This window comes from Halictus rubicundus, chromosome 4 (genome assembly GCF_050948215.1).
Source record: "Halictus rubicundus isolate RS-2024b chromosome 4, iyHalRubi1_principal, whole genome shotgun sequence".
NCBI classification, from domain to species: Eukaryota; Metazoa; Arthropoda; class Insecta; order Hymenoptera; family Halictidae; genus Halictus; species Halictus rubicundus.
The window spans coordinates 7,408,196-7,423,441 of NC_135152.1; the positions used below are offsets into that span (position 1 = coordinate 7,408,196).

The window sequence follows — 15,246 nt, forward strand, 5'->3', positions numbered from 1 at the left end:
AAATGTGAAATGCCATTGTACAAAACGCATTTTGCGTGATCACCTTGACTAATTTTGACTAGTTTTATCGTAAATAATGCAATTAACGTGTTCGTTACCAAAATGAACAGGTCAAACACAACGTTGAAATTTCTTTGGAAGACTCCAAGATGACTAAATGCAAAGAATCTTGAAAATTAAATTCCAAAGCAAAAAATTAAACACTCTGCGATAATCCTACGATAAATCTGACTTCGCTGTTCTACGCTGTATTTTTGATCTCCTGGTTGGAAAAACATGATGAAATACTTGAGGGTTGTTCGAGCGCCGCGACCACCGGCTCACCTGTGTTTTCCTAATGAGCGCGCTGACAGCGGTCGGTGTGACGAACTTGAAGCGTCTCTTCAGGATGGTTTCCCGAGTGCTGGGCAACAGCACCACAGCCATGCTGTATAGCAACGCGACCCCAGAGAGCACTGCCAGAATGATGAACCAGAACCACAGGAAAATGTAGATCTTCTCGTTGAGAATGTTCAGAGCGAGGACACAGAGGGCGTCTAGTTTCTGGATGGTTCCAGAGGCACCGAATTTCCGGAAGGTGCATTTCGTCACACGGGGGAACACCTCTACCATGGGGTCACTGCGTTGTTCTTGATTCATGTTGCTGAATTTCAACACGTCGGTGCCGTAGGAGAGGAAGGCGCCGCCGAGGAACATGTCCACGAAGAATATGTTGCCAACCTGAAACAGATCCGTGATCAATAGTACCCGGAAATGTTAAGTAAACGTACCCGAAAGTTAATTAATAAGCTCCGAGACGGTCTGAAGCTTCGGTGCAATTTTAACGGTCACTGGAGATCGAGCAAGCATAACTTTGCTGAAGTTTCGGATGGATTTTGTGCCTTTATAATAAAAATAAGTGGGTGCGATTGTGAAAATTAAACGAGGCTGAAATGAAGTTTAAATGTAATTTCTTTTTCTCTAATTTTTAAAATAGAGATTAACAGTCGTTGACACGCTAAAGAGATATCGAGGACGCAGCCGAAGAGGAGGCTGCTGAACCTATCATTTTCTTAGAGATCAAGGGGACGAGATAAAGGGTGTAGTGGATTGTGAACGGCTTATCAGCGACGATGGTAATTGAATTTTCCTGAGATCACGGTTCAAGCCGTTCGTTTAACCCCTTGCGATCTCAGCTGGGAGAGAGCGTGCTTTTTTCAAAGAACTATTTGGAGAAGAAGGTTAAGATTAGTATTTTTATTTTCTTTCTCTCTGATAATCTGGAGATACTCTTAGACAAGCCCTACCTTTAACATCCAAAATTTCAAATTTAATTAAAGCGAATCTTGAGATCAAAATTTCCAAAAATTGAAATTAAATAAAAAGCTTAGTCCCTGTACTTATAATACTCATAAATACCGTTATACGAGTACTACTTTTAATATTTCAAATTTAATTGAAGTTAATCTTAAAGTCAAGATTTCAATCTCGAAAAATTGAAATTGATGGCTCGCTGCTCCCACTTCTGTCAGAGTCGAAACAAAAATTAAAAATCCATTCTTTCATCACATTTTCCAATTATGTCTCGGATTACGTAGGTTGCATAAAATGCGCCTCCGCTCTTTCAACACTGTAGATTTTCCTGCCAGTCGAGTTAGAGTGAAATCATGTCGTTGTTTCCCGCGAGGCGTCTGTGTTAATATTTTCCAGCGGAAGTTATCGCGAAAAGCCGAGGGTTTTCGCGCGGCTCGGCGCCGGGGGGACAAGCGTGACAGATAACCGTGGGCGGCGTGTTTCGCGTTTCGGAATCCCGTGGAATCCGTTGGAAACGTGGACGCGGAAGGTGTTTTATCCGAGCGATCAAAAACGACGGACGTACCACGTTAACGAAGTTGAGCGCCTCGCAGAAGAAGTAGCCTGCAGCGTAGATATTGTGATGGTGCATCGTGTCGGAGATGTACTTGACCAGTCGTTGCGACTTCGCCTTCCGCTCTTCCTTGTTATCGATCATGGCTCCCCTCATGCCCTCGGAGATCATGCGGACCTTGCCCTCTTCCCATTGCTTCCATATCCAGTGCGGAATGTAGAACAGAATCCCCTGGAACCACGGATCATGCTATCAAACCGTACGCAAACTCTTCGTGCCTCAAATATCGTAACGAGCGGCTGTGCGTTCGACTTATTAAAATTCCAGATTTTGAATCTATCTAGATTCACGAATTAAATATTTTTATAATTTAAATAATTTCGAAACAATTGGAGCTGACACCCCCACTAGATGGAAAAATGTTTGAGGGCTGATTTGTATCGCTCGAAAAAATTTCATAAAATTGTTTACTGTTCCTTAGGCCTTCAAGATTGCTACCGGCTCGTTGCGCGAAGAAGAATAGAAAAATGAACAGGTTACCCTCTTCTTTAAACTAACGAGCATGTTTGTGCTTGAAAATCGAGCGAAATAGAACAGACGGTGAAAGAAAATGGAGAACGGGAGGTAGATACGTACCTGGAAGAACAGTAAGAAGGGCACCCACTGATAATAGGAGTGGTACCTCTTCTCTCCGACGTCGGGTCCCAGCCCGGGATGGGCCACATGGGTACCGACGGGTTTCCCCTGGTTCTGGGGCAGCGAAAACGTGTACGTGATCCAGCAGTACGTGTTTATCACGTTCTCCGGCACCCCTGCGTCGCTCAAACAGTTTATCGGATCGCCTGTAACCAACGAGGACAGAGTCAGAGAGCTCGGAGATTACTTTCCGTGAACTGAACCGCGCCCTGGCGGCCGTGGGCAAACGAATCTCGAGTGTCATCCAGACGTTTTGATCTCAAACGAACGCCGAACGGCGGAATTTAGCGGACGAACTCTTCGCAACACGTTCACTGGCATGGCGGTCGCCGGCGCCATTGGATTACGAACGGTCGTCGTGAAATTACTGAAATCAACTGCGTTACGAGGGTGCAAATTTCGAGCAAATAGCAGACTCTGATATTTTTCGTCGCCATATTCAAATTCTGGAAGAACGATGAGAGTGTTCATTTTTAACACTAGACCTACCACCGCCTGTCAAAATGACCGGTTCCAGATTTTTTATTTTGCAATCGCTGAAATTATACGATGCTTTCGTACGGAAATGATTTAATACATATATTTAAATACAGTGAATTCTCGATATATGTCAACAACACGGGTCTTGTATCGTCCAGGAGACACACCCTCACGGGGTATACCTCGCGGTAGCGGGGATGATTCCGCGACGTTTACCATCCAGGCCTCGGCGACATATATGGAGAAATCACTGTGAATTCAATCTCGTCATTTTTATAAGACAACATGTATCAGTTACTTTCAAGGCTCGGTAGGTTTAGCGTTAAATATTCTACAGTATGGCGTAACGATGTCGTCCCCGAAGGGTCACCGTGTATCGGTTATCTCGAAGCTTTTCTGGCCGGGTCCCCTTGTCGGATCATCGAGAGTAAGTCATCGACTCGCTACACAAATTGACCTGGATAGTCGGATGAGACAACGGCGGCGCATTATCGGCTCGATTGCCGGAGTAATTACGCGGCAAATTATGCAACCGAGAGTGAAGCTCGAGGATGTCTGCGAGACACGTGTCTCTATGGCCGATGGTCGTTGAACGCTTTCGATGATCATTGTACCGGATTCTATCGGACATTCTGATAGAAAGATTATGCTACACCGTGGCCGGGTTATTTGATCATTTGGCTCAGCTCCCGCGTGTGTAATGACCGTTTGTTTTACGCAGAGGAGCCGAATTTCGAGCCAATTTGCAATTCATAGTCAATTAATACCGCCGAGGATGTTATAAATATTTATCCTGTAGGGGGTGCACAGCTAAATCGGACGCGGGGCATAATTTATGATTAATTGATACCATTAGTAATACCGCAAGCGTTTTCCCTTTTAAATTAATATTTCCCGAACGATTCACCTATCCCTCCAACAGAGAACATTCACTCCCTATCGACAGTGATTAACGGCAACGGTAAGTTTTAGGACAAACACACTTAAGCACTTTTATGCTCGGAATACGCCAATCTATCGAAATCCAGCATAAAAAATTGGCCGTTCCATTTAAAAAAGCAAAGGTGACCTCGACATCTTCTCTACGCCTCCACTTGCAAGAATATCATTTATACCATGTTGTTATTGTTTGAAATAACCAAGATATTCAACTGGACAGAGCTCGTGGGACACACTGTATATGTATCTTCGAGGCTTTGCAATGCTGCTAACTCAAAGCTAAACTCGGTCTCTATGTAAAATAAAAAGTACCAATTGCAAGACACAGTGGTCATTTAGAAGTTTTCTTCCTCTAATCATTTTAGCAGACGGAAAATCGACATTCTGAAATTCTTTTAATCTATTGTTTCGAATCGCACCAACTGGTTTTCCTCATAAAATCCGCAATCTACTCGTCGTTGTTCGCAACACCTGCTTCACAGTAGCAGAAGAGTTCACTGTTTACGGTTCGTTCGCGCCACGTTTAAACAATCTCATCGCGGCAAGCAACATCGACCTCTTTATAACAGCTGATGCGACATCTAAGAGATAAATCCAGCACGGGTCTCCGAAACCGTACACCGGTGTTGCTTTAATAGCGACCGTCTGCGCCTTGCGTTGCAGTTTATGTAATCGTTGATGATCTTCGACCCAGATGACGGCTGCTAAGAGGATCGTCTTTCCAGAGTTAATTCGTACCACCGTAGGGTAATTGCAGTAGACAAGAATAAACAATTATCATCCGTGCGGAGCTGATTCGCTCGAGGACGAGCAGGAACGACCGGTATGCTGACTGTGCCGAAGCTGATCTTGCGTAACGCGTCGTGCCGACGGTGGATAAAAATACTTGCGCACCCTATGCGTGGGCCGCATCGCGGATAATGAAGCCTTTATGGTCGTGGGCAGGGTGCAACGAACTTTAAAAATCTTCGCTGCGGAGACGAACGAAATTTCCTTTCGAAGCTTTTTCGAAATTTCAAGATTTTCTTGCTTCTCAAGGTCGATCAAGGTCATAGCCGTGAAAAATTATGGAAAATAAAAGCCGAAATTGGAATTGTAATTAGTACAGTTGTTTTGATGAATACAGGATTTTTACGGCAAGATAGAGACTGCAGATCATTATGCGAAATAAAAGTTGTCCGAGTCAATTGTCAGAAACAAGTAGAAATTTCATTGTTCGTTTAATAATTTCAGCTGCATATAATTCAACCATCTGAAATTGTTCTGATCTCTTTACTTCTCGAAATTGTACACATTTTTGTCATATACGCATAAAACCCGCAGTCTAGTAGTCAGCCATTTTCGGTTGTACCACGAACCACGGGACACTGTAAGCTACAATATATGGTATAGCGTGTCCCATTGTCTTCGAGCCTGTCTACGCGACAACACCTAAAACATGATCTCGTAATCGATACGTAACGGATTAATGTTCCATTCCCGTGCAGAGGTGTTGTTAGAATGTAATAGGTACACGTGCTCGAGGCGCGGTAGATTGCTCAATGGCGAACGCGATTTTGATCTCGGCTTGGTTAAAAAATACACAAGGATCAACAAAACTGTACACGAAAGCCCCCTAATAAAAAGCATCTTAATTTCCTCGAAAAAAAATCCCAAAGTCGAAACAAGATCGAAAAGGTTCCCCGAATCTACAACTTCCAAAGACATTCGACCAGGAAAGTTCAATCGCTCGCAGCAATTACAATTTCGATCTGTCTCGTACAAAAAAATTCATGAACCTAGTCAAAAGATGCATAAACCGGTCCCCAAAATCCCCCGACTGAAACGCCGCCAAGTTTCCCAGCAAAAAAATCTGAAAGTCAAAAAAGTGTATGAAACATATTGCCGTCTACGATATTTCCCGGCTCGCAGCGACCTCAATTTTCATATTTCCTCTTGATCGAAAAATTCATGAAGCTCGCTAACAGACGAACAAAACCGTCCGGAGAGCTGCTACAACGAAGACCGATTTCCATCAGCGGTAAATAAAATTGCAACGCTATCCTGAGGCTATCCTGAGTAGAACAACCCTAACGGATTAACTCTCTTTCGGAGCACCCCGGGCCGAATAAAAGCGGCTTTATCGACGGCATTTGGCACAAATCCGTGCCAATAACTCCGCGGTTCCTTGCGGGGGTTAGTCTGAGAGTCGGTAGCCGGAGTGCCCTAACCGCCGGAAAGTTCGTCGAAGTTGTTCCCGCAGGCCGTTCGAGGAGGATCGGTAAAGTTCGCGGATATCGTCGTCGGCTGCTTACCTATCAGGTTATTGGCGGACACGATGATGCAACAGGCGAACAGAATCGCGGACGTGATTCTGTAATGGGCCCTGAACACCATGTTATCGATTATCGCCTTGTCCACGAGGTACCGTACCTTGACGAACCCGGCCACGGCCGAGACCAAGCCAAACACCGCCATCGTGCTCCTTGGTTACGCCGCCTCTGCAAACAAACCAAAAACGATCATTAACATCGGCGCAAAACGGCAGCGTGTACGCTCACGAACAAGATAGGACGCGATTACGGTAATTAGCTCGACGAATGGGAAAACGCTCAGCAAAACAAAACGCTCTCCTCGAGCATGCCACAGGTTTTGCGTTTCACGTTCGCCCTTTTGCAAATCAACCCCAACTTTTGGCAGAGCAAGTCTCCCTACAAATTTCTTTCCCTGAATTATTGTGATGAAATAAAATTTTCCTACATCAAAAATTTCATTGCTCCTATGGAAATTTAAAACTTGTACGATGGACCACGCGTGATGGAAATATACGGCACTGTCAGGTGCAGTAGCATTTCGTATTATCGATCAAATTTAATATAATAACACTTCACAGTTCCAGCGGCGCGGTGTTTGACTCTCGTGCACATGCGCACATAGGAAAGCCGAAATTTTCTGGAGCAGCACCCCCACTAATTTCAGGTACGAGCCGCCACTGGTCAGGTGTACGCCTAAGTTTCTTCCCTGACGAGTTTTCCACGCAGAGTGTGAAGTATTCGCGATACGGGACACGTGTGAACGCTCGAAAACACTTTGCATTCTTATGCACCGTCCAGCGGGTGCGCAACGAGTCAATGTACAATACTTGGGGTCTGTATGGATGTATAGTGTAGATAACGATTGTCCACGGTGGATCGCGTGACTCCCAACGACTGCTCGGCGATTCTTGTATCATGATTTTTTCATCGCATCGGTACGATTCGCGATACCGCGGTTGTAATTACCGGTAATGACGCGCTTGACAAATTTCCATCGAGATTCGCTGCGGCGCGGCGTTAACACGTTGCGCCGGGTTTATGGTCGTTGGAATAATGGATGAACTGTGCTCGTCGTTGGACAAGCTCGGGCCTTGGGATTCCGATAAGGCGTTTATGGCGATGGGAAAGCTGTTTTAGATTTGCTTCTGTGATTCGGGTTTGGTGGATTACGGGGCTGTTCGTTTTTGGGGCGGAGCGTGAGAAGGATAGAGCTTTTGCAGAGTAACTGTTCAGAAAAGATAGGGCTCCCAACTATTGCTAGATCACAGAAGATAGGGCTCTCAATTATTGCCAGATCACAGAAGGTGGGGCTCTCAGTTATTCCCAGATCACAGAAGGTAGGGCTCCCAACTATTGTCAAATCACAGAAGATAGGGCTCTCAACTACTTCCAAATCACGTAAGATAGGGTTCTCAGTTATTGCCAAATTACAGAAAATAGGGCTCTCAGTTATTGCCACATCACAGAAGATAGGGCTCTTAGTTATTGCCAAATCACAGAAGGTAGGGCTCTCGACTATTACCAAATCACAGAAGATACGGCTCCCAGTTATTCCCAGATCACAGAAGATAGGGCTCTCAACTATTGCCAGATCACAGAAGATAGGGCTCTCAATTATTGCCAAATCACAGAAGGTGGGGCTCTCAGTTATTCCCAGATCACAGAAGGCAGGGCTCCCAACTATTGTCAAATCACAGAAAATAGGGCTCTCAGTTATTGCCAAATTACAGAAAATAGGGCTCCCAATTATTGCCACATCACAGAAGATAGGGCTCTTAGTTATTGCCAAATCACAGAAGGTAGGGCTCTCGACTATTACCAAATCACAGAAGATACGGCTCCCAGTTATTCCCAGATCACAGAAGGTAGGGCTCTCAACCATTGCCAGATCACAGAAGATAGGGCTCTCAACTACTACCAAATCACGTAAGATGGGGCTCTCAGCTATTTCCAAATTACAGAAAATAGGGCTCTCAGTTATTGCAACATCACAGAAGATAGGGCTCTTAGTTATTGCCAAATCACAGAAGGTAGGGCTCTCGACTATTACCAAATCACAGAAGATACGGCTCCCAGTTATTCCCAGATCACAGAAGGTAGGGCTCTCAACCATTGCCAGATCACAGAAGATAGGGCTCTCAACTACTACCAAATCACGTAAGATGGGGCTCTCAGTTATTGCCAAATTACAGAAAATAGGGCTGCCAATTATTACCAAATCACAGAAGATAGTGCTCTTAGCTACTACCAAATCACGTAAAATAGGGCTTTCAGTTGTTGCCAAATTTCAGAAAATAGGGCTCTCAATTATCGCCAGATCACTCACAATTATTCCCAAAAGATAGGGCTCACAACTATTATCAGCTCACGTAAGATGGGGCTCTGACACCTTCCAGGAGACTACAATACACAGTGAAAAATTCCCTAGCAATCAAAATAAAAATAATCTGATACACACCAGTGTCTCTACGAATGAAATCCATCAATCATGCTCATCTCTATCGACGTTTTACCAACGAATTACAATTCAACAAACAAAATAAAAATTCCCTCACAATTCCAAAAGATTCTACAATTGTCCCCCGGAAAGACCTGTTCGAATAAAGTTTTTCTAAAAAACTGAAATCTCGCCTGAACAGAATCCCCGAACAAGAAGAACCGTTCGACTCTCGTGGATATCATGGAAAATCGTTAGCCGAGTGGGTCCCGTGATCGGATAACTCGCGTGTTTGGGATCGAGTAGCTCTCCGGGCGATCGAGTTGAAAGACACTCGAGTCGCGAATCATCCGAAGAGGCAAGAAACAAAAGAGGATGCTCTCGAGAACCGGCGCGGATCGGGAGATGCCGAGGGGTCGATAAAACGCGGAGATTCGATCGCGACCGGAGTTTCGCGTTTCCGCGGAGAACCGGTAGCGAAACGGCGACCGAGCGCAACCTTGTACACGGCCGGAAACGGCAGATGCAACGGAGAAAGAGGATCGATATGGCGGCGGGTCTCTCCCGGCCGTCGACACGGTCTTTCGGAGACCGTCGATTGTTCTCGCGGCGAAACAAAAGCGCCGGCCAAGAACGGCTGCTCTGCGAGAGAGCACGGGGCCCCGAAAACGCTCGCGTCGCTTTTTGTCGGACCGTTGAAACGACAGAAATCCCATTCACTGGCGAGAGACGCCCGTCGAGTCGTTTATGCCACCCGACAACGATAATCAAACGGCGTTTCCTTGAATATGCTCGCCTTTTACCTCGCGAGGCATCTATGTTCGCATTTCGTGCCTAACAATTTACCGGTTTATCGTATTTAATTAACTACGGATCTGTATCACCGGATTTCTATTAATTGGGTATAATGGAGGTTTTATTTTTTGACGGAGAATTTTTTTTTAATTTTTGCTTCCGTCGCTGAGAGGTTTTTAGTTTCACATTGCGAGCTTAATTTTGCGGGGGGGGATTTACGGCAACCCCTAATTGCATCCTCACCCGCGTGCTATGTTCTGTGCATAAGTTAATTTCCTTGAATATGCTCGAGTTGCATAGCGCAAGTCTCTTGACGTGAATTACATATTTTATTATATTTTGCTTGGTTCAACAGTGGTTTTATTTTATGGAGCGAGGTTTGAACAACCCACATTTGCATCCTCGCCCTTGTGCAACGTTGTACGCATACGTAATTTTCTCGAATACGTTAGTACTTGCTCTGAAAGGCTCTGTTTTTGCATATTGTAAGCCCCTCGACGTTAATTTATTACTATATTGTATTTAGATTGCCTTGTTAGTGGTTTCATTTCGTGGGGTGGGTTTGGAACAACCCCTGGATGCATCCTCACCCTTGTGCAATATTATATGCTCTGAAAATTCTCTCGGATATGCTTTCAGTTGCTTTGAGAGACGCTGTTTACGCATATTGCAGATTCCTTGTTGTTAATTCGCTATTTTACCATGTTCAGCTTGTCTTGAGAGTAATTTTATTTTCGGTGGTGGTTTTAGAGCAAGTTGCATCTCGCCTTCCTACAACTGTCCGTCTAATGCATATTTAAACGTCCCGATAATTATAATTAGTATCTTTCAGTGCCCACAATAATTTCCTAAGACTTTTTCTGTTGGATATTGTTATTGGGTTCAAAAGTAATTTTATTTGTTGGGGTGGTTGTAGAGCAACCCCTAGTTCAATCTCGCCCTTCTACAACAATCTATTTAATATACTAATTTAAATGCCTCGATAATAAAAATGAGTGTTTTTCAGTGCCCAAAATAATTTTCTAAGACTTTTTTCTGCCGGTGATTGTTGTTGGCGTAAACCAGCGGCTGCCCCGTTAGTTAAACAATTTCGACGTGATGTCCAAGTTTGAAATTCCCCGACGAGTAGTTCAAGGAACATCGAACAAGAGCTCGAGAGCCAAACTGGTCATGCTTCAGATCGTTAGAAGTTTATTAGCTAATTAATTGAGTGCAGCGGAGGCGCGTGCCGATGCGGTGGGTCAATTTCGAAGCACGCAGGCTTGCCAACGTGAAACCAAGTCCGTCCTACCATTGAACACCATCTTTCTTCGTGAATCTTTATTCACTTATAATAGAAACGAGTAGCTGCAGTTTAACATTAGAAGAATTTAACACTAGGTTTACGGAGCACTAAAAATTACCATTTTACATTACTTTACAAAAATAACATGATTGCATCTATCAAAATTTGTGGTCATCTTTTTAATAATATATATCCAAAGATATCAATTTTTTAAATAATTCCTCATGGATGCATCTTTACAATCTCAATATTGGTAAATTAAAAATATTAGAATCCGTCATTTTTACGGGTCCCGTAAATCTAGTGTTAAGGACGATGTTGCATTATTTTCAGGCTGTGAAACAAATTCAGAGAGAAAATGAATTTTTCGTTCGCTCCAGTTCGTTGCAATTCGCATGGGAAAAATTTTCTTTTCTTTTGTTTTTTATATCAATAACTAAAATTAATAAAAGACGTTGCACTTTATGGTTTCATATTTTTATGCCTCGAAGGCGAATTAATCTGTGACCACCCAAGACCCGTAAAAATCTACGATAAATAATTTCCGGTAATTTTTTCGCAAATATTCCGCTGACTCCGTTCGCACGTGACAAGAGGCCAGTCACTATAGCTCGCTAGACTATAGCGTTACCGGGGCTGACTACAGTTAGATTTCGCAAGATTTTTTCGCCGGATCCACGGGACACGGTGTGCAAGCGGTCGCGACGAGCGTGCTCGCGAAGGGATCGCGTGTAATTTCAGACCCTCGTGTCTGCGATGCGGTCGCGTCAACGCGACGGATGATTTAAAACGATCTATAATTTCTGCTGAAACCGCGTCCCCGCCTGTTTCGCAATCCTCTTTTCCCTCTCGTTCTATCCGCGAATTATTTCGTCTTCCCATTGTACTGCAATCTCGTTCTTCATTTACTCTATCGTTTCCAGATCGCATTACGGGATCCCATTGTGATCCCCGTACCGGTTATTATTTAATACGGCGTGTTTCCAGGTTTACGATATCGAGACTCCGCTTATCGATTTTTATTAATACCTTGTTCACCGAACAATCCCTCCCGAAACAATTCTATACAGAATCTATAATTGCACCGCTCGAATAAAAACTGCAGAATTACAGCTTGTCGCGAATTTGATGACGATAATCGGTACAACAAATATAAAACAGTAAGCACGTCTAGAGAATTTCACTATACTGTTGTATAGTTTTAAACTAGTTTCAAGACTCTAATGTCAATATATTATTTTTCGTGTATTAACCGGCGATTATTTCACGATGTTTAAAAAATCTACCGTACAGAAGGATTTCATAATGAACATTTCAAGGACAAGTGATCTAATAATCTAATAATTTCTCTGGGGACTTTGTTGGGGAACTTGTTTCGAGTGTGGCATAGTCGTTCAAAAGCCTATTCCTATCGGGAAGAAATAACTATTCTATTGCTGACTGTCGATGCAGGCAATTTTTATATTTTATTTTGCTAGTGGTAAATGTGTCCGGGGGTTCCAGGATTTTTCTGTCATTGTTCGTGACAGAGGGAATCCGACGAGCACAATTACTTAGGGGACACCATAGCATTCGCCTCGGCAGTTTCTGATTTTCCGTGACAACGGTTCCACGAGACTCGGCTCGCGCTTCTCCGAAACGAGGAGCGTACACAAGCCAAACCAGTTACCAGGCCGTTTCGCGCGAAACGAGAAGAAAGGAGAGAGAAGAGAGAAAGAGAGACTGGACGACAGACACGAGGGAAGACCACGCTTTCTACGATGGAACTCGCCTAACCCGGACGATTGCTCGGACGGTTATTCGGAGAATTCATTAAACCCGGAGGAACCCCCGTTAATTTGACGCTCGATCCATTTTTCCGTTTTTTTAACCGTGTCAGTTGAGCGAACCTTTTTTCGGGGGAAAAATTGGAGAAACCATGTTTTAAATATGGTTAAGAGAACGTTGGGAGGCGCTGCGCTGGTAGCCTAATTTCCGGTTCTTTTGCTCCATCGGACTCGCTCGGCGGAGCTCAAAGTCCCGCTCGGTTTAATTGAACCTTGAGAAGACGCTTGATTAAAAGCTGAATTCCCTCCGGGGGATCTAGAACTTTCATAAGCGTGAAACCGGGGGCCACTATTTCACATTTCCTCAAAATATCAAGTGCGCGTTCAGCTTTGTAATTATTCGATTCTTCGCAGTCCCAATAATGGGAAATTATATTTTTCTCGATGAACGTTCACCGAAAGCTAATTGTCATTTTTCACTGGATTGTAGAAATGCGAGGAATTTCAAACTTATTTCAACTTATTAACGGAAGAACCAGATGCACAAACATTTTATTCTGTGTAATGGTCCGCAGGCTAATTATAATTATAGTTTCGGGCAGAATCAAGTTCCTGCTTCTCCGGGAATTTTTTGGGTTGGGGTGTCCGACACTTGAAGCGTCGAGGGTTGATTCCACCCTTGAAAATCGATAGAGATGACAAAGTAGTAGTGCTCTTTAGGGGAGGAGGTTTTCCGGAGTCGTTGTTTAGCCAAGAAACGCGAGAGAGAGAGAGAGAGAGAGAGAGAGAGAGAGAGAGAGAAACATTTTTCATCGCGAGGGACTTCTCCGGTTGGAACCGCGGTTTTACCGGAGATGACGGTACTTCGAGCACCACTTCCGGTGGCGTAATGAATTGCACGTAGCATCTCTAGAGCCATAAGCGAAAGCCTCTACTCCAGTTAGCAGCTGTGGGGCGAGCTGTGTTCGAGCGCGACAGCCTTATTTGTTCATCCGACGAGAGACACTGACTGGCTAAGCATTATAATTGGCTCCTTAATCATTTCTAGCAAATTTTACCTGAATGAAACACAAATTTTTCAACGATCTCCTATCGCCAACAATAGCGTCGAGGTGCTCTCTCTATCTTCTCCCTGTGGTCGCAATTATTCATTTTTCATGCCCATAATCGTCAGAGAATCAACTTCGATTCTATTCCATCTCCAAAACAATAATTTCTAAACTCCTGCTACAATTCCTTACTTACGACATATGCAAATAGAAATTTGCACGACGATAGTAGCGTAAGTTTAGAGGGTGTCCCAAAAATGTACTTCATTGAAAGGTTCCTGGGGTCATTTGAAGTAACTTTTTCCTTTGCGAAAATGTTCTCCGCGGCTTCGTTGAGGAGTTATTACCGAAAAACGCAGACCAATCGCAGCGCGGCTACAGCGGACGGATTCCGGCTCGGCCAATGCCGACGTCGCGCTCAGTGGGATTCGTCGACGAGCCGGAATCCCTCCGCTGTAGCCGCGCTCTGATTGGCCCGTGTTTTTCCTGAATAACTCCTAAGCAAAGCCGCGGAGAAGATTTCCGCAAAGGAAAAAGTTGCTTCAAATGACCCCAGGAACCTCCAGTTTCAATGAAGTACAACATTTTTGGGACAACCTGTACTGCGGTTCACGGGTCAAGATGAATTCTTAAAAATCTTGCACAGCAACGTCTACGATATAAAACAAACATTCTAATTCCTAAATTCAACGAGTAACATTAACACGATCGCTCTCAGAATTTATTCCAGCCATTCATGGTTACATTATTCTACAAAATACAATTTCTCCTCTTGTAAAATCCGAGAGGAGCTATAAACTCTACGTTGGAGAACGACAGACTGACAATTACTTTGATTTTCTTCGTGTACTCTTCATGCGTTAGAGCGGTGGTCGTCGCACATGCGTGACGCTGGTGGCGTGTTAGGAAGCAACGTGCATAATTTTAAGAGGTACATGTACAAGCTCGCAAGGAAACAGTGCACAAAGTCACGCGGCAACACGATTTCATTGCGCTACAAACGCATTCGAGAAGAAACGTTTGCCTATGCCGCGCGTCCCACAGTTGATCGATTCGGGGACTCGCCGATTTCTCGATCACCGCCGATGATCACGGCCGGCTCCCGTCCGCGCCGGTAATCATCGAGTATTGGGTTGCGAATTTAGGTTGCAGACCAAGGGACCGGAATCCGGCGTGACCGCGAGACGCCGGTTTTTGAGCGGAGCGACCGCAAACCCGCGCCGATCTTCTCCGCGCGAATTACTCGCGTCGGGTTACGGATATACCGAACAGGTTTTCCATCGCGTGAGACGCGACTACTTCGCTTGGTTCCCATATTCGGTGCACCCCTCCAATACCTGTCCGACCGAAATTTAAATCGAGCCACTCTTTCGTCATCTCTCCGAGGAGTTGTATTATTAGTTAGGCATTTATGACGGTAATCATTAGATGAAATATACCACTAGACTAGTGTTGATTGTAGGTTTCAGTAATCAATAAAAACTGCTTAATTGGAATCCCACCGATTAAAGACACTGTAATGCTGACAACGTCTCAGTTTGAAGGGCATTCGTCAAAAACGCTGAAAATCGCATAACTTTTGAACTAGTGATCTCCTAGGATTGAAACTTGGATTTTCGGTATTTTCTTGCCAAAATCTGCAGGATTGTATGAAGAAAA

At 44.3% G+C, this 15,246-nt stretch overlaps 2 protein-coding genes across 8 annotated transcripts in view; one reads left to right on the forward strand and one right to left on the reverse strand.

Annotated features, from left to right (window-relative positions):
- Spg (dedicator of cytokinesis spg) overlaps positions 1-15,246 on the forward strand; it is a 91,280-nt gene that overhangs the window by 27,384 nt on the left and 48,650 nt on the right. The window lies entirely within an intron of this gene.
- Positions 1-15,246, reverse strand: part of Inx3 (innexin 3) — a 34,202-nt gene that overhangs the window by 4,139 nt on the left and 14,817 nt on the right. For all 4 annotated transcript variants that reach the window (XM_076786507.1, XM_076786504.1, XM_076786506.1 and 1 more), the window contains 4 exons: positions 6,256-6,441; positions 2,483-2,688; positions 1,859-2,077; positions 325-720 (listed from right to left, as the gene is read on the reverse strand). In XM_076786507.1, the coding sequence (XP_076642622.1) occupies positions 325-720; positions 1,859-2,077; positions 2,483-2,688; positions 6,256-6,418 (984 nt within the window). In that variant the 5' untranslated portion in view covers positions 6,419-6,441. The remainder of the gene's footprint in view (positions 1-324; positions 721-1,858; positions 2,078-2,482; positions 2,689-6,255; positions 6,442-15,246) is intronic.